Raw genomic sequence first — 24,154 nt, 5'->3', positions numbered from 1 at the left:
CAACTTAACACTGCGTCATTCTCGATACCATAAAAACAGGCAGCAGAATTTGTTCTCTAATAACGTTGAATGATTAAACGGATGCGAAAATGTATGAGTGGATTCACTGAGACGAGCAGGCGAGCGTCCCTCGCGCACAAAACGCTTTGATTAAAAGCTTCAACAGCAAGAGAAGCTTTGAACTGTCCTCTTCCTTCACGACTGAACATCTTTAAACATGCTGTCATGTCCGAGTGACATGAATGTGAAAGCCTCCTCTGTCTGAAAGACAAAACGCATCAGGAACAGCTGCTCCGTCAGTCAGGAAGGGACTCTGCTCTGAGCAGAGTGTCAGAGGGGAAGACGGCGTCGGGGACACCTCAGGTCAGGAGCATTAACCCCACCTGTGGGTGTGACGTCACCCTCTGCACACACCTGTCTGCTGCTCGCCCTCTTTCTACTGCCTGAAGGAAAGAGACACCTCCGTCACACCGGCTGTGATTGGTGCAGGCTGCCGTGTCTGTGACCTATGACGTGTCGGCGTCACACAGAAACAGCTCGAGCGCGTCACGCTGTGAGGCCGAGCTGCGTGTTCGCTGACGTCCTGCCGAGAAAGTCCAGTACGCCTCGAGCGTTGGCGCGATAAACACAAACTGCACTCACAGAGTAGGAGGAGATCTGCGAGCTGAACTCCGTCAGCGAGGGGTCGGACTGCAGGAAGGCCTCCACCTGCTGCTCCGGGTCCTAAAACACATCCAGCTGTTAGTCCAGCTCAGCATCATCAACAGCAGCTCCACACACACACACACACACACACACACACACACTGACCTGGTTCCACAGAGTAGAGAAGTGAGCCAGTTCATGCAGAGTGTCGGCAGCTTGAGCCCTCAGAGACGACACGATGGAGCCGAGCTGGATCACCAACCTGCTCCAGGCAACATAATGGGACATGAACTCGGGACGTGTCTCTTACACGTCAATGCCGTGTCCCCGTAAGCTGCAGTGGTTCAGTGTAAAGTGGCAGTCACCTACACACCACTAGAGGTCACGCTCTGCGTGTCTGCAATCCTGTCAGGTACCGTCATCATACATCCGGTTCTGAACCGCAGCTAAAATCATCAGATTATTAATAATCAAATACATGAAATCAGAGGAGCAGCATTTATCTTTTCACAGTTTTTAACCAAAGGCCGCTCTTTAGTCTTTAACATCAGAAACAGTTTAATGGAGTCCTATAACACATCACTAATGCAGGGTACAGGTGCAGCCACCTTCAGTCGCTGGTTCAGCATCAGTGCAGGCCGCTCCAGCAGGGCGGGGACTGGTGTTAGATTCAAATAGAACATCCTTTATGCTCTGCACTGAACATCTGTGGGGTCTAACGCCAGGCATTTGTTTGATTTTCTCCAACTGCAGGTATGTCTGTCTAATATTTTGTATTTTCTTTGTGGCTTTAGGACCAACGTCATTCTAAGATTGTTTTAAGGATTTTATATATTTTTTAAACTCTTCCCTCAGAAACTTGCTCTCTAACTTATTTCATCTGACGCACTATCTGGAGTCTGTACTAAATATTCTAGAAAATGAAAGGAAAGGTTTACGGTCAGTCATGACAGAAGATCAAGTGTTCTTCCTTGTGCTGTTTCAGCTAAACAAGTTGCCCCTACCGAGCAGGAACCTGCTCGTACTGATGTAACCTGAATGTCAGCTGTGTTGTCTGTGGCTGGAATATTCCCGCACTGTTGGACTCACTTGGTGACGTCTCTGTGTTCGGCCAGCTGTCTGTCCAGAGGCCTCAGCACCGGCGGCTTCACCGGGATGTCGTCTCCCGCGTCCCGAACCGCCGCCTGCTCCACCTGGGAGACGCAGAGAGAGAGAGCACGATACCGGGACGTGATTGGCTGTCTGGTAACGGCTGTTTCCAAAACAAGGTGCACGAGATGGTCGAGGAGCGTACCTGCTGCTGTCTGTACTGCAGATGAGAGTAAGTCCACAGGGGGATGTCTTTAGTCACAGACAACACAACGCTCACCAGCCTGTTGACTGCAGTCTGAAACACACACACACACACACAAGACAAACACACACTCTGTTTACCTGCACACAAGGCGTCCTCAGAGCTGCCTTAGCTGTTTCACCTGTAATAGTCCTGCACTGTCCAACACTTCACAGAAGTCACCTGTCAACACTTAAGGACTGGACACCCAGGTGGAGCGCTGTTCCCTGTTTGGACCCGGAGACTAAACCGAGCCAGCGGGCTGAAAACCCGTCTGAGCCAGGAAATAAAGACGACAGCATTTAGGAAGAGAAACAACGCAGAAGCAACTTACAGCTGATGGCGAGTTTCCATCAAGCAAAACAAAAACTGTCTGTGTCCCACTCCCAGGAACGCATCAGAGCAACCTTCGTGTGTCTGAAGTACAACACAAATCAATATCATGTCTACAGCTGGTTAGAGAAGAGGAGGCCTACAGCAACACAAGCGTCGCTGTCTCTGAAACGCTGAGCAGCAGGAGTGGTCATCTCCACGGGGCTGACGGCTCATGTCTGCTCTGAGATTCGGGACACGGCACTGTAACGCACGCCTTGATATGAAACGTTTTACCTGAGATTCAGTTTGTGAGATAATGGCACGCTATACAGATTATGGGTCACTTTAAAAGGTAAATTATGGTGGATTTGTGAAAACTTGACCGAAGCTTTCGTGTTTTTCTCTTCTACCTTCACCAAACTATGGCCACAAAGTTGGAAGAACATTAAGATTTCCCGTCACTGGAAGCCAGGAAAACCAGCCCCGGAGCATTTCTTCTCCTCCACTCTGCATTCGGGCAGGCAGCGTTCTGACACCCACCAAACCCCAAAGTCATCCATTAGACGGAACGGCGTGATTCTTGGCTCCAGACTATCAGCTGACAGTTTCCATCAGCCACGGAGCTGCAGATGAGCTGCTTGTGTGCTGTGAACGGAGCTGTTGGTGCTCCTCAGCGTCTCCACTTCACCGCAGCAGCACTTACATCTGATCTGGACCAGTCTGTCTCACACGGCTCTGTGCTCCATTTCATGCAGCTGTTGAATGAGGGGAGTGGCTGAGGCAGCTGAAGCCGCTGCAGGTTCTCCAGGGTGCGTTTACTTTACTCAAGACCTTTTTAAAACCACTCAGAATGCAATTTAATACCAGTTTCATGAGCAGTTTCATGAGCAGTACTTTCACCACTTGGACCGGATCAGTGGCAGAAAAGGATGGATGGATTAACAAATAAAAAACTGATTTATTCATTTAAGTTCATTTCAGTTTTTGCTAACAGAAACACTTGTCTATTCTGAGCTGACGAGCTTCCTGCTGCTGCGGCTGCAGGTCTGATGGTGCTGACTGAAACACCTCCTGCAGCACCATCAGCCGTCACAGCGATCCCACTGTTAGTCTAGAGAAGGTCTCCTGACAGACCTGATGTTACTGTCGACAGCAGCCACGAGACCAGACTCACCCCTCTTAATAACTTCTAAGAGCTGCAGATACCCTGCACTGATTCGAAGGGCTCTACTTTTGGAAAAAAGAAAACACTAAAAGCAGCAGACAACAAAAGGTGAGAGCAAGTCATCAAGAAGTGGGAAACATCTCGTACTTTCCCAAATTTGAATAATCCAACAGCTCAAACGAACCAAAAGGGAACTCTTTACTGCTGGTGGTCCAGTTTTAACTGCTTAAAATAATCACACTTGTATCGCCATGACAACTTACCAGAACACAAATGTTTAAACTTCTTGCGGAGTATCTTCAGTCAAGTCAAAGTCTGATACGGGCTGGACTTGATAACAAGATATTCTATGAACAGAACCGTTAGATGTGATTGTGCCGGACGAGCGTGCAGCATCTGTCGACAGAGCTCTGGAGCGACAGGATCGAAGAGGAGTACCTGAATGTCGTCCAGGCTGGGTCTGAGGACGATGTTGGGGATGGCGAGCTGGATGGAGGCTCTGAAGAGAGGAGGAGGAGCCGACTGGCTGCTGCAGGAGGAAGAGGAGGAGGACGGCTGGTATTTGGGGACGTGAAGTCTCCTCCTCAGGGCGTCCAGAGAGGATTTGGTGGCTGGGAGGAAACAGTGAACAGAGCTGAGACGTGATGGCGGACAGTACAACACGGTGTGATGAAGGACCACACCAGGCCTCGCACATCAGCCCAGTAAATCTCATGTGCTTACAACTTAAATTACTGACCCGTATGTTTTTCCTGCCTTTCGGGGGCGCACTGGTTTCACTTCATTTTAGCACGCTATCAAAATCAACATGCAGAGACTTGAAACTTGCTAAACGTAGCTCACGTTTCCTTTCGTTTCCTTTTAATAATGTTAACATTGTAAAGGGATCTGTGATGATCACGTGCTGAATTCAGCTGCTACACATGCTGTGATGTTTGGAAATTCCTCTACGTCGAACTCAAACTCAGTTAGCAAAGAAGTAACTCTGCAAAGTAGTGATGCTTTGACAAGGAAGATGTCAGACAGCGAATGTCACGGTGCTGAATGACTGTTGTAGACTGAGTTTGAGCGTACGGACGAGGAAATGGTGCAGAGGCGAGCGCAGGAGAGCTGCTTCAAGTTGAGGGGAACAAACTAGCTTTCTTTTGGAGGATCCGATGACGTGTCTGGTGCATTACAAATATTGAGGGGGACACGTCCATTATTCCATATTTCATATATTTTCAGAAGAGATTTCATGCTTATAAAAGATTGTTCTCCTCTCAAATCATAATTACTGTGAATTACACGTGCGGACGTGAGTTTTGGCAGGTGAGGAACTGAACTGTGATGTGGGCGTCTCACCTGAACAGACAAGACAAGAGGTCAAACTGAGGGAAGACAGAAAGAGGAAGGAGACATGGAAGGACGGCAGGCTGACCTTTGACCAGGGCTTCGGTGTTGCGATGACAAAGCTGACCAATCAGGTTGTAGAAACGACAAGGAAGACAAGACTGACAGCGAGTCTTCTGCTTGGAGTCTGGATGGAGACACTGGAAAGATCCCTGAGGAGGAGGAGGAGGAGGAGGAGGAGGAGGAGGAGGAGGAGGAGGAGGAGGAAAGGAGAAGAAGAGGAGAGGAAAAGGATGAAAGAGGAGGAAAACTTTGTGTGTGAATGACAATGGTTTGTGTGTGTGTGTGTTGGTGTGTGTGTGTTACCTCCAGATTAACAGTCTCTGTTGTCTTCATCTTCCTCTTCAACTCCTCAATCAGCTCAAACACATACTTCTCTACCTGCTGACTCTGCCTGTGCACACACACACACACACACACACACACACACACACACTGAAATGACGTGTGTGTGTCCTCGTTGAGCTGCAGTGGCAGGATAATAACAAAAAGAACTGTTGTACTACAATGACCCTCACTTTAGAAGAAATCCACTTTGTTTGTCCAACTCAGACTTCTGAAGCCTCGTATTAACTTTAGAATATATTTTTAACACAGATATAAAATAGGAGCAGAAGAAGCTGCAGCAGCAGCAGCAGCGCATCAAGAGTTGATGCACATTGGGAAACAGGACAGCACCGCATCCCGACTATTGGACGCGTGTTAAGCCGGTGTGCCAGGAGTGTGAATATTGTTTCATCATCACTGTTACCAGTTCAGAGTGAGCGCAGCAGCTCGGACTGAGCTGTCCGTCTGCAGCAGGAGGTCCTGAGGCGAGGCAGGGGAGTCTTCAGGCAGGACCAGCAGACAGCAGGACGACATGGCTTGAAGCAGCCGACCGATGCGACACTCCAACAGGTCTGTGGCAACTTTGGACACCTGATCCAGTTCTTTCAGAGCCAGATACACACTCTCTATGACTGAGCAGGACAGAGAGTGGAACTGGATCATTATTATTAGTACTGTTGATAAAACTGATGTTTAGTGATTGTTACATGTTTTCTTCATCATATAACAACAAATAAAACAGCAAATGTGTTTCTCTGCATCCATCCAAACATGAATCCATCTCTTCCTGCGTACATGCATCAGTAGTGAGAGCGGTCCAGGACAGTGTGGTGAGTCCAGGAGAGAGAGACGCCTCCACCCGGCCAATGAAGGGCTGCATCAGAGGGAAGAGGGAAGGCGGGATCCTGGTAACCACCGAGCTGTAGTCCTGGAGCAGCTCCAGCAGCCTGGACCAGCAGAGCAGAGTCAAGGCAGTACAGGTCAAATCCAGTGTCAAGCTAAGTAAAGGCCAGGCCAGATGACTCGAGGCAAGGCGACATCGCTCATATCATGTCAAGGCAAAACGAGCTGCAGAATCCAGAAATGTGGAGTAAAGTCTGGAATTTAATTCAAAGTAAAAGTCAAGTAATAAAGTGTAAAATTAAATAGAGTATATTCAAGACCAAAAAAAAGTAAAGTCAACTAAACAAAAGTAATGTTAAATTTGAAATACCAAATTACAAAAACAAGAAAATCCATAAAAAAAAAAAAAAATCAATCACAGTAAAGAAAAAACTGCACAAACACGTACAAAACAATGAAAATCAGGGCAGCTGCACGAACCACAACAGGGACTGGTTTCTGTAACGTGCAGTGAAATTAAACACACGACTGCATCTTGTGCTCTCTGTGAAACTGACGTGTATTCGTTTACTTTCCACGGCTTCATTTCTCTGAACGCCTGTCAAACACTTCTGCTTCCCCAACCAGACCAAACCACCCGCAGTTCAGAGACTTCAGCTGTCCTCACCGCTTGTACAGAGCTTTGACCTGTGCCTCTCTGGAGCTCATTTTTAGGATGACCTTTGGCACGGTGACCCCCAGCTTGGTCATCCAGCGGGCTTCCTGCAGCACCTCCAGCACCACAGGGTCCAGGTTCACGAAAACCTCCTGGGAAACAGACAGTTCCTCACAAACTGAGCCCGTGTCTTGACACGTGTTTGACATAATATCCAACAACAAAATGACAAAACAAAAAGGACGCAGAGTGTAGATCTCTGAACCACGTGTTGAGAATAAAAACGGAAGCCTCAACGCTGATTTTAGAGAACGACACATCGCCAATAGAGAGCCGAAGTAAAACCTGAACTTCCAGGTTCTGTTCCAGAAATTAGAAAATCTCATTCAAAATATTAATAACTAAGAATCCATATATCCATCTGTGTCGTGTGGCTTCATGTGTTTAGATATAATATTGTTGTTTATTTCATATTTCTGTTCCTTAGCTTTTAACAAACACCATTTCCCAAAAGCCCTTTGAGGTGTCGCGGACTGGCGCTGACAGCAGAGATACAGCTGGAAAAGAGAGCGTTGGTGAGTTTTATGGATGAAACCAGGTTACGATGACGTAAGTATTCGCGCTGCTGCAGTTGTACATTTTCATGGGAGCTGTAGTTTTTTTCTGTGCTAACTCTTCAATGTAATCTTTAACTTTGTTAAAATCATGAAGGTTTCACTTTCTAATATCCGCTATAACGCTATTGGAACAGAGGCTACACAGGAAGTGATGTCAGGACAATCGGCTCTCTATAGTCCTAAAGTACCGATTTATTCAGCTGGTAAACTGAACAGTTGGATGTATGTTTTTCAGAACAACCATCTTACTGTGACGTCCAGGAACCCTAGCTTAGCACAAAGACTGGAAGCAGGGGGAAACTGCAAGTCTGTCTGACTTACATGTTGTATTTTGTTTTATTTGTTTTGGGAGACACTGTGGTTTTAGCTGCAGTTAGCATCGGAGCTAGCCGCTGGGCTCAGTGTCTGACGCAGCGTCTCTTAAGTCCTGAACTTTAGTTGGTTTGCAAAGTCACATTTACAGTTGGGAAACTCCGATGTTCCTGAAAGCGTCAATATATCCAGCTAAGTACTGTTAATTAATACAGAAGAGACTGAGAGAACAAACAGCCGAAGTCTGTCGTTCAAGTTAATTAAACCCAGTTCTAACAGATTCAGTGCTGCACACCCTCACAGTCATACAACCGACTCTGGGTGAGAAGTCAAACTCTGCAGGGTGGACTGGTGACTAGCTTGTTAGCAACAGGTGGATTTTCTTTTAATGGAGCTAGGCTAACAGTTTCCCCCTGCTTCCAGTCTTTGTGCTAAGCTAGGCTAAACACGTCCTGGACCTGCCTCTGTACTGGAGGCACAGAGATGAAACTGACATCCATGTGAAACATCTGACTCTGGCTGAGAAGGTGAACAAGAGGATTGTCGATCACAATGTTGATTCGACTGATCACTGATCAATGGCATCCACATGTAGGTGTGCTAATAATTTGCTTAGAACCTGAAGAAGGCAATACTCAATCATTGAAACTGTCACACAAACACCAGTTTTCGGTCCCTCATCCCCTGATCTGTCACTGCGTCACCCAGCACCTTGCTGTTCTCATGTCGGACCAGCAGGGCGGCGTTCAGGCAGTGCGGCGCGCCCTCTGCAGCCTGACTCCACCCTTGCAGGTGCAGCAACTCGTACTGCAGCAACACCACGGCCATCTTGTTGTAGCTCCTGATCACTTTAGTCATCTCTGGTCCCTGGCAGAGAGACAGGCAGGCGGGGTCGCTGAGGTCACACTGATCAGTAATATTGATGATTGATGAGGTCAAATCAGAGGTGGTACCTTGAGGACGTCAAGCTTCTTCTTCAGGATCAACATGGGAGCTTCAATCTTCCTGAAAAGCTGACGACACCACAGGATCCTACCTGCCACCTGAGAGCAAGACGGGGACAGAGACAGACGGACGGACGGACAGGTGATGTCTCTGCTTAGCCGATTAATCAATTAGTGGATCGGCAGAAATTTTATTTACTACTGATAATTGAATAATCGTCATTTTTTAAGCCAAAAAAGAAAAACAGGATTTGATGTGACATTAAACTGAACAGCTTTGGATCCTGTTGGTCTGAAGAGTCACTGTGGGTCGGGGGAAATATAAAGGATACTTTATGAACAAAACAATTCATCAATACATCGAGAGAACAATCAGCAGTGAAAATGACCAAAGACTCGGTCAGACAGGTGTTCGCACCGGGGGCAGGTTGCGTCCGGTGGGGGGTCTGTCCCTCTGTCTCTGGTAGGTCTTCCTCAGCAGCTCCAGCTCTCTGCTGTAGCGCTGCAGCAGCAGCAGGTGGTGCTGCTTCAGGTCCAGACGAGCCGTCGGGCCGGACTCAAACACCGCCAGCAGCTCCAGCATCCGCTCCGTCTGAAACACAAACACTCCACATGGCAGATCACATGTTCAGCCACCGTTATTAACGCTACAAACGCTTCAGTTTGAACCGACTCTGAGCAGATTGAGAGTCCGTTTTAGTTCTGGTGGTGTTGAACTCACAGTGAGAGACTGATGGAACCAGAAGTCCAGCAGAGACCGAAGAGACTGGAACAAATCCTGAATCTGGAGCTGGAAGTCTGCGTAGTCGCTGTCAAACTAACACACACACACACACACACACACACACACACACACACACACACACACACACATTTGAATCATTAGTCACTCAAACTGGACTTCCTGATTGTATTTCGCGGCGAAGTTAACCTCTTTTTTTTTTTTTATTTTTTGTTTTTATTTTCATTGCTTGTATTTCTCTGCTTAACTTTAAGAAAAGTGCTGTTTAATCATTCTGTTTCTTGCAAATCATTTTATTATTCTGTTCATATACAGCATTTTTATAACGTTACCTCCAGCTTGCGGAGGTCCAGGACGTCGTAGGTCTTGGACCTGGTTGTGGAGACGATGGTCTGGTAGCGAACGTAGATCTTCTCAGCGCCCTCCACCTGGAACACAGTCTTGTTCTGAGTACGTTCACATGCTGCTCGACAAACTCCTTTCTCCAGCTATAATACACACCGGCTGATCTGAGCAGAAGAGCCGGCCTGGAGACCAGCTGTTACCTGCATTTCTGTTCAGCGATTTATCAGCAGGAAGCTGAAGGGAAACTTCTACTCATCGAATGAAAAGGAATCTTGTGGTTTTCAGATGTCAAAAACTTTAAAAAAACAACCTGTGTACACATTTGTAGGATTGCGTGAACTAATCCAAAAGCAAAATCACGATCATAACCCCAAAATAACTGACCCTCACCTGCATCTAAAAACAATAACCAAAATAAAACACATGTGTAGAAAGAAACGTGTGTAGCATACAATAACAAATGTTTAGGCGGATGACATTGGTCTGCATTTGAGGAATATTTAAGTGCTGTCACCTTCATGTGTTGCAGAGCAGCCAGGCTCTCCAGTGAAGACGCCATGTCAGCGATCTTCTCCAGACGTCGGCAGAAAGCATCAAACTTCCCAAAGATGTAGTTCTCACTGCCGAGAAACGAGAGAAACAGAAAGAACACGGCAGAGAGGGTGAAAGTTTCAGTTTTACTGTAAGAGACGGTTGGCATGGAGACGACGAGCTGCTGCTCGGTGTTTACCTGAAGTCCGACTGTCTGTTCTCAGCGCTTCCTCTCAGTTTGTCTCTGACGGTCTGGAAGCTCCGCTGATACTCCACATTCAGATTACAACAGTCTGAGATACGCTGCAGCAGCACCGGCCTGACACACACACACACACACACACACACACACACACACACACACACACACACACACACACACACTCTTTTGTCAACTCTATTCTCATCTAATGTAATCTTGTTCTGACTCGTCTAATCCAGACACGTCTGGTCTGGTCTGATCAGGTCTAGTCCTCTGTACCTGCTGTGGTCCCAGATGCGGGCCACGCCCTGCGACAGGTAGCTCCTGCAGGTGGTGATCATCTGGTTAGTGACCTTGAGCAGCAGCGAGGTCATCCTCTCTGAGGTGTTGTAGTACTGAGAGACAGTGTGGATCATCCCGATGCTGGTCATCAGGCCGGGGATGTGCTCCAGCATGCTGGTCTGGCAGAGGGAAGGGAGGTGAGACAGCAGCGGCTCCAGCAGCCTCCATCCATTTAGCACCACCTCTTAGCCGTAACATGAAAAATAATCTAAACGCTGAAAACTAGCAAGATTCTTCAGGTGTGCAGGCAAACAATCCAGGTGAGTTATGTAGGTTAAAAAAGGTTAAACATGTTGGAAAGAAACTTGAAAAATCTAATTTTAAAGGAGCGGGTGAAATGATTTAGTGGCACCGCATTGTTTAACGCTCCCTAACACACTGCACACACAGCACTGACGTCTAATTATAGAGATTTCTATAACGTCACCCATAAATACACGCATACACTCGCATCTGCAAGTCAAAACGTTTCGAAAACTGACTCGTTTTTATCATTCATACTGAGCAGCTGCACTGTAATTCAGGTGTTTCAGGGCCTTTTTCCTCGGACCGAATTCACATTCATCTTTTATTTATTTATCTGAAACATTTCTTGTATTTATTTTTTAAATGTTGACACTGTTGATACTTTACTGAGTATGTATGTGTTCTTTTATTATTATTCTTATTATTATTATTCTTTTCTGTTCGCTGAACTGAAAATAAAATATGGGGGAAAGACACGATCATGGGCAGGTCACAAACAGGTGGAAGGCTGCTGCTTTGAATCCAAAGACAGAATATAAAGACGCAAAAAGTTTCTGTTTACCGGAGTGCATTTCCCCAGCGGGCCAAAGAACTTGTCCAGAGTGTAGAGATACTTCACGTTGTCCTTCGCCTCGTTAGCCACGACAGTGATGGCCCCGTCCTTACACAATCAATCAATCAATCAATCAGGATATTAGCAACATAATCCATAAACTGCTGTGAACTAAACTTTTCTTTCAGTTTAAATTAGTGTTGTTTCAGAAGCTGACCAGCTCTCTCCAGGATCGTAGCGTTCTGGACTTGGTGACCTGCAGAACTCCCAGAGTCCTTTTCACCTGAGGACGCTTCACCTCCTCCATCAGACTGACACACACACACACACACACACACACACACACACACACGTTTTAATCAGCATTATTGATGTTATTAACTAATGAATGAATGTATAAATTAAAATTTGAGCAGACAAGACAAAACATTAAGACATTAAACTAAATGATGTCAGACAATCTAAAGTGATTCCCAGACAACAGGAAACTAAAAGTGGGACATGAACAACAAAGAAGAAGAATCATCTACCTGTTAAAGGTGACCATGCGTCTCTTCCAGTGCTCCAGCTCAGCCGACGGGCCGACGTCATCGGCCTCCTTCCTCATCTGCTCGCTCTCCGTCAGCACCTGCTTGATCTGATTGGCCCACGCCGAGACCACGCCCTCCAGACGCTCCACCAGCTCGCTGTTATTGGCTGAGAGCAGAAGCAAAAGCTGTTTCAAAATGATTCACTTGAAAACTATGGATGAGGCTTTTGGTACATGGCCATAATGTGGGATCCGCTCGCTGTAACAGATCTACAAGACGCTCAAAGAAAATGGGAGGAAGATATGAACGAACAAATGCCAGATGAGCTCTGGCATAAAATACCATCACGCTGTATCCAGGAATCCCTGAGAATCAGCAGGAAATCATAACCTACCGCCACACAGTTTATTCAGCAGCGACACTCTTCCCAGACTCGAAGTTCTGCTTAACTGAACTCATCACAACCACAGGCAGAGGTGCTGGTCTTGATCTGGGCAGTGTCCCCTCACGAGCTTGATGAGGAATGACATCTGTCCTGTTTTCTATAGTTCTCCAGATTACCTGGATGGTCCTTATCACCTCATTTTGACATGTTGCTGGTTTATTCCCTCTACCTCCAGATTACTACGTGTTTCAGCACAGATTTGGACATTTAAAGGGATGATGTATCAAACGCTGCCTCCAAAGCCTAGAGCAGCCAAAGCAGGAGCTGTAATAAAGTGGGTACTGGCTGGGTCACTGGAGGGTTGAGGAGGACAGGCACAGGTAGAAAATGTGGCTGTGGTTGACCTTCCTACCTGCGGCCGTGTAGTCTGCAGGGCTGCTCAGCCGCCCGATGGCATCAGGAAGGTCGACCTGCTGCAGCCGGAACTTTCTCTCCATGTTGACTCTGGCCGAGCTCAGATTACTGACGAACTGATCCACTGAAGACAGAAAGGACTGGACGTCCGGACAGGATACGCCCTCCTGCACAGAGCCCCAGGTCTGGACACAGGTTCAGGGTCAACAGTAAAAACACAGGCTGAAAGGTCCAAATGCAATCATATACTATATACACAGTATATATTCTTACAGCACAAACAGAAGGCATCAGGAGACAAACTACAGACTGTCAGTCATCACAAACAAACAGAGCTGGCTGACACTCTCTCACCTGCTGCTTAGGTCTTATTAAGGACAGTTCTCTTAGTTGCATCGCGTCACACGGCTCTAACAGCTCTTTGATGATCGGGGTTTGTATTTGCACTGTCCAAATACTGATGAGGGCGCCAGCGCAGAGGTAGTTTTTAGTCTCTCTGTATGTTTTCCATTACAATAAACCATCTGACAAACACCTGCACATTTATTAAAAACCTGCATTCTGTATTTCTACTGTGTACAGATCACTCAAACCAGTGTGTAAATCGATCTCACTGCTCGGACATTTCTACTGGCAGCAAAACATTTGTAAAATCTATGAATCATCTCCATCTGCATTTATCCATGCTCTGTTTGTAAAATCTAATAACCCACATTATGATTATAGCGTCTTAGAATTTGTCCAAATGTTTTGGGTTTGATGGTTTAGATGTAATTATATCTCACTTGGAACTATATTTTCTACCAGATGGAATATTATTATCCATGAAAAAGATTAAAAGAAAAAGATGACAGATCATGAAGAGAAAAATCTTTCAAATGAATGAAGAAAGTTGGTTCTTTTGTTCATCCGACCGACCGTTTACACTGATCCAATGTTTTTAGCTAGATCAGAAAACAAAATAGAATCAAGAAAATGTGTTTGATATGAACAAGCTTTGTTTGTTTACAAGGTACCACACAGGCCAGCTTTAATCATTTGCTACTGCTAACCAACTACAGAATACAGAACGGATGGTGTGCCTACCTGCTGGGACCTGAGGGCCGGTAACATGATGTGAGCCAGCAGAGTCTCCAGACCGTTCAGGATGCTGCCGTCACTGCAGTCCAACATGCCGAAGTTCACCTCCTGTAAACACAGCAGGTACAACAGCATGACGCCACGCGTGGGGAGTCGGATCTTCATTTAGCAGCACCTCTGCTGGTCGCTGCCGAAGTTACTTTGTTGCAAGAAATAAATATGCAAGATTCTTCATCTGCAATACACTGAAATATTCTGTCATATTGATGGTTAAAAAGTAGGATGTGTCAAAAATAACTATCCTAGTTGTAAAAATAACACTACTAATGAAACAGTGTGGTTAATAAAACTCTTCAGACACATACAGTATATTTCAATTGAATTTCTATGATATAAAATGAAACAAGAAGATGTTCCACAGGTAGATTATAGCTGTCTTACTAACCACGTCGAGACAACAGGGTCTGTCTGAATCTGGAGGACCGAGCCAAGCTACTGACCTGCTGTATGTTAGCGGTGGTTATCGCCTTGTCAGTAGTTCTCAGGAAGAACAGACACTTCCCCAGTAACGGCTGGAAAAAACAGGCTCGGTTTAGTTTCATTTTAATCAGGTGCACTTGGATCAGGTGCTGTGGTCAACAGGTGAAGAGTCACAGTCTGCACTGAAGATATTCATGAATCTAAAATTTTGAACCAACCCTGAAAAATACTATTTTCTTACCTGAACCTGAGAGAAAACATGGACCTGAACCAGAACGACGCATTTGAAAATGGAACTCAAATGTCCCTGAGTCCAGAAAAAGGGACTCAGGGACCACGAGTGTTTCTGCCTGCGAACGGCAGCACTGGATGATGTTTTTCACACAAACAGCTCTGATTCACTATTCCTACGGTCTTACTAAAGATTCAGCATGTGTTGCTCAAGTTATCAGACTGTTCCCAGCTGCCCTCAGATCAAATACTTTGCCCAGACCAGAGATCTGTAGCAATTTATCTGAGACTGGACCTGGAACCAAGGTGGACAAGAAACTGTTAAACCAGTTTCAGTTGAATCAGATCCTCAGGGTTTTGGGGGATCAGGTCTACCTGAGAACATCTCACCGGTTTGAGATGAAAACCCATTTTGAAAACATGTTTGCAGATGTCTTATTTAAACAGTAATCTGGGAAAACTACATTTTTTAGATAGCTGAATTTACAAATGTACTGTTATAATACTTTTAAAACCCTTATCAGAATTCATTAGCAGCATTATTAGCATGTAGCTTTGTTGCTTCTCATAGAGACAGCAACTTGGTACAAGAGACACAGAAAATGGATAGTAGGTTTACCAGTCTACTTGCCCAGAGTCAGACTGTGTAATTGACCCTGAAGGTGTTTTGTATCACCTTGCTAACCGCCAAACAAAGCAGCACACAGGATCTTCTTCCATAGCAACACAACACAGACTCAACCAGAGTTACTCTCTCTGAGGCAGAACAATGGTGGACATGAAGCAAGCAGTGCAGCGTTGTTCTGAGCTCAGAGTGAAACTCCTCAGACAGATCTGCATTCATAAAGCTACACCTCCTACCTCAGAGCTCCCTGTCGTGAGGAAGAGTTTCCTCTGAGCCACAGCTGAGGTCGCTACGTCCACAAAGGAGGAATAACTGGAGGACAGATTCTGGGGAGAAAGACATAAAGAACAGAGAGAAGCAGGGAGGAAAAATGAGAAAATGATGATTAGAAAAAGAGAGGAAAGAAGGAGAAGAGGGACACAGAAATTGAAATTAGAAAAACAGAATGAGATCAGAGAGACAGAAAAAGATACAACTGTACATAAAAGTTATATCAATTAAAATATATTTTTTATGGGAGAAAAGTTACCTGTTTCACATTCTGATAGAAGAAAATCAGCTTCTTGGATCCGTTCGCAGCAAAGAACTCGTCAATCAGACTGAACTGGAAGAATCAGACATGAATTGTCCAACAATGGACCCCTGACTCATGGAGAACAGATGAAACGTCATTTCTAGGACTGTGATGTTACCTTCTCATCAGAGAGGAGGGCGTCCTCCACCTCCAGCTCCCCCAGGGTCCCGGTGTCCACCACCCTGCTGATCAAGTATTTGTGTCGGGCGTCCAGCGTTGCTCGTCTCTCCTCCTTCACGGCTCTCGCCTGCTTTGCTATCTCTCTCCTCGCCTCATTGGACAACAGCACCGTCCTTTTACCTGACACCTGGAGAGAAATTAGTCACTGAAAATACTGTGCAGAGCAGGTTAGATTTCTGATCCTGGTGATCCTGATCAGAGCAAAGACATGTTCACACTGTTTGCTACTCACCACCATCTTTGTCAATTACTGGAGACAGAAGTCAAGTCAGTTTATATAAACCTCCAATAACTGATTTATTTTGTCCACTTGTTTTCAGCAGAAACAATTTGTGAACATAACTTTGACATCCAGTGGTGTGAAAAAGTGTTTGCCCCTTCCTGATTTTTTATTTTTTTGCATGTTTGTCACACTTAAATGTTTCAGATCATCAAACTAATTTAAATATTAGTCAAAGATAACTCAAGTAAAGACAAAATGCATGCAATGTTTTTAAATGAAGGTTGTTATTATTTGGAATATAACAAAATCCAAACCTACATGGCCCTGTGTGAAAAAGTGATTGTCCCCTAAACCTAATAACTGGTTGGGCCACCCTTAGCAGCAACAACTGCAATCAAGCGTTTGCAATAACTTGCAATGACTGAAGAAGAACAAAATGAAGACTTTGGAGTGGCCTAGTCAAAGTCCTGACCTGAATCCTATTGAGATGCTGTGGCATGACCTTAAAAAGGCAGTTCATGCTCGGAAACCCTCCAATGTGGCTGAATTACAACAATTCTGCAAAGATGAGTGGGCCAAAATTCCTCCACAGCGCTGTAAAAGACTCATTGCAAGTTATCGCAAATGCTTGATTGCAGTTGTTGCTGCTACCCACCAGTTATTAGGCAATCACTGGGCCATGTAGGTTTGGATTTTGTTTTTGCAGCTCCTGAAGGAAATATCTGGCTCTTTAGCTGCTAGATGCTCCACTATGTTCACCAGCTGTTCTCTGACTGCGTCTGTCTGCTGTTTGCTGCTGATGTTAATAGATAACAATAAACTGAAAACCAAATGCTGCCAAAAAACACATTAAAAAAATCAAAAAGGAAAAATACCATAGTATGCTCTGCAAAATGTAGTTTATGATACACTTGCTTTGTCATAAATTCACCCAGACGCTGGCATGGTCCAACTGTTTTCAGGTGTGAATCACCTCATGGATTCAGAACCTCATTTCAAATATTCAATTATTCACACACTCACAGTGAGTCCACCTGCCCCCTAGTTGCTGTAAAGAGTCATGGCAGTGTCTACTGATCACGGTAAGAGACATTTATCTCCTCTGATGCTTCAGATTAAAAAAAAGAAAATGTGATTACATGCCTCTATCCTAGCATCATAGCGCCTCCTGTGGCTGGAGGCTGTTACTGTTTACTCACAGAGGTGCCAGTGGTCGGGGATGGAGCAGCTGCCAGAGAAGACATGTGATTAATGGCTCTCAGATTCTGGCCTCCAAATCGCCGGTGTCCTCTGCCGGTCACATCTGGAGATTCAGAGGAAAAAAACGCACTAAAATTAAACCACAACACCCAGCAATACCTAAACTAGAGCTGATCACAAACTCACACTGCCCTGTTTTCATTATGTTATTGGCTTTTATTATTTTGCCATTGCTAGGCAACCATAAAATTGGTAAGAGCATCAAAACCTAAATCACATCTTGCACGACACAAAGTGTGTGTATGTGGATACCCTAACCCTAACCCGGAAATGATTTAGGTGCATTAAATCCATTCATAGGAAGTGACAAATTATTACTGTGATTATTTGTGGTAATAGTCGTATTAATAGCAGTGAAAGCCATACTAGGAGTAAAATTGGTAAAACTAGTAGAAGCAGATTTAGTTACTATTAGGATTCAGATTAGGATGATTAGTCGTTAATATTGTTAAAGTTAAGTAGCAGGTCAATAATAATAATAATCATTATCATTATTATTATTACCAGTAGTTTGAGTGTCAGTGTTAGAACTAACAGTATCAGTATTAGTATTAGCCTTAGTTTCAATGCACACTTTGACTATAGTTTCAGTTTATGGTTGTCTGTACCTCTGCGGAGCTGAAGCAGCGGAGGTCTGGGTTTGGTTAAGGCTCTGTCTGCTCCTCCTTCCTCCTCATCCTCTTCCGCTCCCCCAGGGCCGTCCTGGACTCCCTGAACCCCTGCCTGGAGCTCTGCGTCCGGGGAAGGACCACAGCCATTCAGCCCAGGTTCAGAGCTGCCAGCTGGGGGAACAATCGACACCTGTTGCCTGTGTGAAACCTCAGCTGGAGACTGACAGTCTGGATCTGCCATCTGAGAGTCGAGACATATTCAGCTCAAACATTTTCAACATACACTAACAGAAACCTTTATTTTAAAATGTACATCCTCAGAAGTCATGTGTAGGCACCACATGTTCGTTGACTTATGAGTTAGTCAGGTCTACCTGGTAAAGATTTATTGTGGTGTTAGGAATGTGGTTTAGTGAATCCCAACCTGGGGGTCAGGACCTCACCAAGGGTCACCAGATAAATCTGAGAGGTCATGAGATGATTTACAGGAAAGAAGAGAACACAAAACATACCTCTGCTTCAAAAAAATCATAGACTTTTATCAAATCTTTTCTTCGTACATTGCTGAAAAATGTGTAGTTTCATCTCTTCAAGCCTTTAAATATTCAAATGAAACAATCTGGAAAGGGGAGGGAAAATCACTCACAACTCACTGACAACGTGTGAAGAGAGGCTGCAAGTAGATACTGCCTCATTTACTTCATAAGGATTGAGAACCACTCAGAGGTATTCTAGGAAGCAGGATTAGGAAGGTCACTGTATCTGTTCTATGAACGGGGCTCACAGAAAAGCACAGAAACCAGATGTACTGAAAGTCCTGAAACTAACCTCTTATATGTTATATGAACAATTTTTCAAAAGAAAAAACATCCTTCTGTAAATCATCAACTATGTAGTTAGTGGGTTGAAAATTAATAAATATGCAATCAATTGTCACATAAAAAGTGATTTAAAAAACAAAATATACAATTTTTTAAGGAAATATTTATTATTATTTATATATTATAGTCAGAATATTGAATACACCAAGCTTAACACCAAGAATAACAAATGCACCCCCCTCAAAAAAATATCACAGACACTTTAAACCACTGAGCCAGCCACTGAGGCACAGACAGTAACATTTGGGATCAAACAGAAACTCTGAGCTGTAAACGTTGAACAACCTGAACTGCTGGAGCTGCTGCAGAGCGTGGCGTAAAGGCCGAGACAGAGGAAAGGAGGAAAGGTGACAGACCTGTGTGTTGTCAGAGTCTGAGGACGAGTCGCTGCTGCTCAGCGGGTCGGAGTCAGAGGGACAATGAGAGAGCCGCAGTGACATCAGGAAGTAAATCAAACTGCCTCCGCAAAGGAAAAGTTTGACTGTTGCCACGGTAACCTTGACAGGGAGTTGTGTGTGTGTGTTAGTGACTTGGCAACTAAACACACAACAAAGCTGCCTCCTTTGTGGAAAAGCAACCAGCAGAGAAAGTGCGTGTTGACCAACGCAACCAGTTTATTTAGGGCTGTTACGCAACGTTACATTTGTTTTGTCCAGAACGACTTACAATAAGTCCATTTGAACCCGTGTTTGAATTACACTGTGGCTTTTGGGGTGGTCGGGGGGTTTAAAGGGTAAAAACAAAGCCTACATACAAACAAAAACAACAACATATGATATAAAGCATTTGCTTTATATTATATCATAAGCTTATTCCATGGTCAGATGAGTGTTTTGGAGGCAGAACCATGGACAGCTTTACGAGGGGAGGGAGAGAGAAAGACTTCATTAAGCTATCACTGCCTATAATACCAAATATTACAAAGAAATTCTGAAAAAAAATACCACTTTTCTAATTAACTAACTGATAATTGCGTGGGGAAATCACTTTGGGAAGGTGTTTCCTAAATCCATTCTGCTCCAAAGTCTTGTTTTTGTGGCTGACATAAAACAGAAATGGGGAAGGGCAGTAAAGTGTTCACTGCTGAGAGACAGGGGGGTCAATAATTATGCACAGGTGCACAAAACAACAAATGAAAGCAGCCCATGAGTCATGGTACTTAAAAACTCCCAGCAGATGTCCAGATCAATCATGTTATTTGCATTATTGACAGGAGATGACCGGGTTGCACACACACATTTAAAATGACCAATGATTAGGCACTAGATGTATTTTATGTATTTCTTACATCATTCATTGCTGCATTTGAAATGCTAATGGTTATTAATCTTTATCACCCCAAAATGAAACTTTTGTTGCTTGGGGACACTAAACCCCCGTAATTTTAGTGCTATTAGCAGTAATAATCGGCAGGTTTCAACAGTTTCAAAGCATCAAGACAGAAGATCTCACTTTTAGACTGAATTAAAACTTAAATACAGAAAATTTGATTTTTAAAGCCTTTCCAAGCAAGGACGTAAACCCAGAGCCGGACTGAGACTCAGGTCCAGGTTCCAGGTTCCAGATGGAGGAGGTGGCTGAGTGTGGAGCAGAAGGAGTGGAGGAGTCTCAGTGTGTCTGCAGAGACGGTGTAGAAGGACAGAGCAGCAGCAGAGAGTCCAGATACACTGACGATACTCTGCCACATCCAGAGGAACACACAGGGACGATGGTGGACTTGCCTTTGTGTCTGACAGTGGAGCTGATCTCAGAGCAGTTCAGACTGCAGCACCGACACTCATCTCCACTTGTTGTGATTCCTCCGTCAGTCACTGCTGGGTGAAGCTCTCCTCTCCACTCCACCTCCCAGTAACATGGCCCAGTCAGAGCCTCTCCACACACCAGCTGCTGCTTCAACCTCTGGATCATCAGGACACAGCTGGTCCTCTCTCAATACACACACAACGTCTTGTTTACTAAATCGTAAATGGCTCCCAGCTGTTGAGAAAACAAGAGAAACACCTCCATCAGCTGTCAGTCAGTGAAGCAGCACATCCAGTATAAAGACCAGCAGGGACCTCAGTCCTGTTCAGACCAGAAGTGGAGCGGCTGTGTAGCGCAGCCAGCTTCCTTTCAGCGCTCATGTTAACGTGTTGGAGTGAACACACTGAGCTGGAAGCTCACACACCTGCAGAGACTTTGGGCATCGAGTCTGTTTACTCTGCAGATTTCACTGAAGCACACAGTGGAAATAAAGTGCTGAGAGTCCCTGAACGCATCATGACTGCAGAAACAGAGAGATGTTCACTGCTCACTTTAATGATGGATTTACTGCTGTTAGCGCTCAGAGCTGTTAAAAACCAGCGTCTCAGTCACGTCTGAATATTTCATCTACTTATAAAATATTACATGACAAATGTGTAAATATGGAGTCTGTTATAAAAACATTTGGACACAACAAAAGACAAATGGACAGATATATATATGATGTTAAAGGTCCTACATGTTCAAAGACTGAACAGCTAAACATCAGCTGTGATTACTGGACTTCAGCAGAGGTTCTGGTCTGCAGAAAGACCACATGCTGACTAAATGTAACGATGGTTCTTTGAAATAAGAGCCAGTGATCTGCAGGCTTCAGTCAGACTGATCTCAGAGCTGTGACAAAGATGAACTGATCAGTTGTTTAGTGTTGAAATGAGAGAACAAACTCTTTGAGATCAGATTTGATGCTACGACAGTCTGATGAACGAGGACACTGTCTCTGTACATGTTGTAATGCTGCCAGCTGGAATCCAGCTTTATTTCCTGTAGACATGAACACAGCAACAACAGTCGTCTTCACATCGACTCACACACATGATCACAACGAGCTTCTGGCTCATCTGATTGGCTGACTGTTCTCTCTCTCTCTCTCTCTCTGTCCAATCCTGAAGCCCGTCACCATCCTCCTCTCACAGCTTCACTGAGGAAAGCAGCCACTGAGAAGGTCGGAGGTTTACAGGAAATACTGGATCTTTGCTGTGATACTAACTGTGTTTAGTACAATACTGCTGAAAGCAGCATGGACTGACTCCAGCCCTCTACTGACCTCAGAGTCTCCAGTCTGCAGTGTGGACTCTCCACAAGATCAGACAGCGGCTTCACTCCTGAATCCTGCAGGTTGTTTCCTCTCAGCTCCAGCTCTCTCAGATGGGAGGGGTTGGACTTCAGAGCTGACGCCAGAGAAGCACAGCTGGTCTCTGACAAACTGCAGAAAGTCAGTCTGAAAAAAAAGAAATTATGTAACTTTAGAAGACAATGTTCCTGCATGAAATCATTCAGTGTTTAATAATCTGGTCAGAGCTGAAGAAGGTTTAGAAAGTAGAAGTTTAGAAAATGGAAACTCCAAACACCTGAACCCAACAGGCTGCAGGTTCAAAACTGTAAAATACAAAAAGTGAAAAAGAGCTCTCATTAATATTAATGACATCGTGCTGCTGCTTCAATAAAGACGTAGTGACTTCACCTCTTAACCTCTGCCAGCTCCACCAGTGGCTCCATCTATACAAACTCATGTTGTGCAGCCAAACACAAATAAAAACCCACAGAAACTGATTTAAGGTTCGACTCAAGATCCCAAAGTTTCGAAAGATGCCAAATATGTCAGTATGTCGGAAAAGTCAAGAAATTATTCTCACGAAATCTACAATGTTTTCATTTCATACAGTGCCATTTCAGAAACAACATGCCGTATGTTGCTGTTTCTTCCTGCTCTTTTCGTAAATTATTCTTATTTATTGTTTGTTTTTAGCTTAGTTGCGTGTACAATGTGGTGGAGAGTTTTCACCGTGTTCTTCGTTGTAGGGACACTTTTGTTAAACCGCGTGTCTGTCCTCACACAACAATACGGCATCGACGGAGCCATTGTTTTCAACGGGTCTGTTGTTGTCTGTTCAGACGTAGGCCGCTTGCCTTGAGCCTACACCCATATTATTTGCCAACAGAGTTTTCCCATGCCGTGTTCCTGGTTGTTTACGTTCCTCCATCGACGTGTCACTCACGACTGACGTCATAAACTCAGTCATCACAAGACTACAGATGCAGTACCCGAATGCCTTTGTTTATGATATCTGGGGACTTCAACCACGTCACTCTGGCTGCGACTCTGCTTAGATTCATACAGTTTGTGGACTATCCAGCCAAGGGGAAATAAGACACTGGACCTTCTGCATGCCAATGTTAAGGAGGCATACAGCTCCATAGATCTCCCTCCTCTCGGAAGATCAGATCACAACCTGATCCACCTTCTGCCCCTGTATAAGCCTCTAGTTCACCAGCAGCCTGTAACTACTAAGACTGTGAGGAGATGGTCACAGGAGACTAATTAGGCTTTGCAGGGTTGCCTTGAAGCAACAGACTGGGATGTGCCCTGTAATTCACACAGAGAGGACATTGATGAACTCACGGGTTGTACAACAGGGTACATCAACTTCTGTGTGAACAATGTTGTTCCAACAGAGACTGTACGCTGTTGGCTGTTCCTAACAACAAACCTGGGTTACCAGAGACATCAAGGTCCTCTTGAATGAGAAGAAGAGGGCCTTCAGACATACATTGCACACTAGCCTTCATAGCAGAGCATGTGAGGAAAGAGCTGTGTAGACTCGGCCGATGTCGTCCCCCGAGGGTATTCAAAGTGTGTGCCACTCAGCTGCGTGGAGTACTCCAGCGCATCTTTAACCTGAGCCTGAGTCTGGACAGGGTCTCTGTGGTGAGGAAGACATCCTGCCTGGTTCCTGTACCAAAGACTCCAATGACTACAGACCGGTGGTGCTGACTTCCCACCTGATTAAGTCCCTGGAGAGGCTGGTCCTAAGGGCCGTAGGTAACCGTAGGTTCCTCTTCAGTGGATTCTTCTCAGTTTGCCTAGCAGCCAAAGATGGGAGTTAAATGAGCAGGTGAGCACAGGCACAGCTTCACCTTGCCTATGCTCACCTGGATGTGCGGGTAGCACTGTGAGAGACCTGTTCTTTGATTTCTTCAGTTTGTTCAACACCATCCGGCCTGCCCTGCTGGGGAGCATGCTAACGGCAATGCAAGTAGACGCTCCCCTGGTGTCCTGGATTGTGGACTATCTGGCTAGTTGGCCACAGTATGTTAGAATGCAGGGCTGCGTGTCTGACACTGTGGTGAAAAACACAGGGGCCCCA

At 45.0% G+C, this 24,154-nt stretch overlaps 3 protein-coding genes across 8 annotated transcripts in view; 1 reads left to right on the top strand and 2 right to left on the bottom strand.

Annotated features, from left to right (window-relative positions):
* dnah5l (dynein, axonemal, heavy chain 5 like) overlaps positions 1-18,343 on the bottom strand; it is a 61,944-nt gene extending 43,601 nt beyond the window's left edge. For both annotated transcript variants that reach the window (XM_044176121.1, XM_044176122.1), the window contains exons 1-29: positions 18,100-18,343; positions 17,431-17,534; positions 15,947-16,135; positions 15,784-15,858; positions 15,491-15,580; positions 14,419-14,490; positions 13,925-14,026; positions 12,837-13,023; positions 12,040-12,205; positions 11,727-11,820; positions 11,519-11,617; positions 10,648-10,829; positions 10,366-10,485; positions 10,150-10,255; positions 9,623-9,718; positions 9,270-9,365; positions 8,967-9,140; positions 8,558-8,647; positions 8,316-8,471; positions 6,688-6,827; positions 5,973-6,124; positions 5,602-5,809; positions 5,157-5,244; positions 4,879-5,002; positions 3,897-4,069; positions 1,940-2,032; positions 1,735-1,838; positions 811-907; positions 643-723 (exon numbers count right to left, since the gene is read on the bottom strand). In XM_044176121.1, coding sequence (XP_044032056.1) covers positions 643-723; positions 811-907; positions 1,735-1,838; positions 1,940-2,032; positions 3,897-4,069; positions 4,879-5,002; positions 5,157-5,244; positions 5,602-5,809; positions 5,973-6,124; positions 6,688-6,827; positions 8,316-8,471; positions 8,558-8,647; positions 8,967-9,140; positions 9,270-9,365; positions 9,623-9,718; positions 10,150-10,255; positions 10,366-10,485; positions 10,648-10,829; positions 11,519-11,617; positions 11,727-11,820; positions 12,040-12,205; positions 12,837-13,023; positions 13,925-14,026; positions 14,419-14,490; positions 15,491-15,580; positions 15,784-15,858; positions 15,947-16,135; positions 17,431-17,534; positions 18,100-18,343 — 3,702 coding nt within the window. The remainder of the gene's footprint in view (positions 1-642; positions 724-810; positions 908-1,734; positions 1,839-1,939; positions 2,033-3,896; positions 4,070-4,878; positions 5,003-5,156; positions 5,245-5,601; positions 5,810-5,972; positions 6,125-6,687; positions 6,828-8,315; positions 8,472-8,557; positions 8,648-8,966; positions 9,141-9,269; positions 9,366-9,622; positions 9,719-10,149; positions 10,256-10,365; positions 10,486-10,647; positions 10,830-11,518; positions 11,618-11,726; positions 11,821-12,039; positions 12,206-12,836; positions 13,024-13,924; positions 14,027-14,418; positions 14,491-15,490; positions 15,581-15,783; positions 15,859-15,946; positions 16,136-17,430; positions 17,535-18,099) is intronic.
* The window catches only part of LOC122866462 (protein NLRC3-like), an 876,731-nt gene that overhangs the window by 167,265 nt on the left and 685,312 nt on the right, over positions 1-24,154 (top strand). The gene's annotated exons all lie outside the window — the stretch shown is intronic.
* LOC122866461 (NACHT, LRR and PYD domains-containing protein 12-like) overlaps positions 19,067-24,154 on the bottom strand; it is a 20,826-nt gene continuing 15,738 nt past the window's right edge. Inside the window, 2 exon segments of the mRNA XM_044176152.1 lie at positions 19,067-20,960; positions 22,054-22,227. Of these exon segments, the coding sequence (XP_044032087.1) occupies positions 20,939-20,960; positions 22,054-22,227 (196 nt within the window). The 3' untranslated portion in view covers positions 19,067-20,938.

Source organism: Siniperca chuatsi, linkage group LG19 (genome assembly GCF_020085105.1).
Source record: "Siniperca chuatsi isolate FFG_IHB_CAS linkage group LG19, ASM2008510v1, whole genome shotgun sequence".
Classification (NCBI taxonomy): Eukaryota; Metazoa; Chordata; class Actinopteri; order Centrarchiformes; family Sinipercidae; genus Siniperca; species Siniperca chuatsi.
Note: the sequence above shows the minus strand (reverse complement) of the source record. Positions and strands in the feature narration are given on the sequence as shown.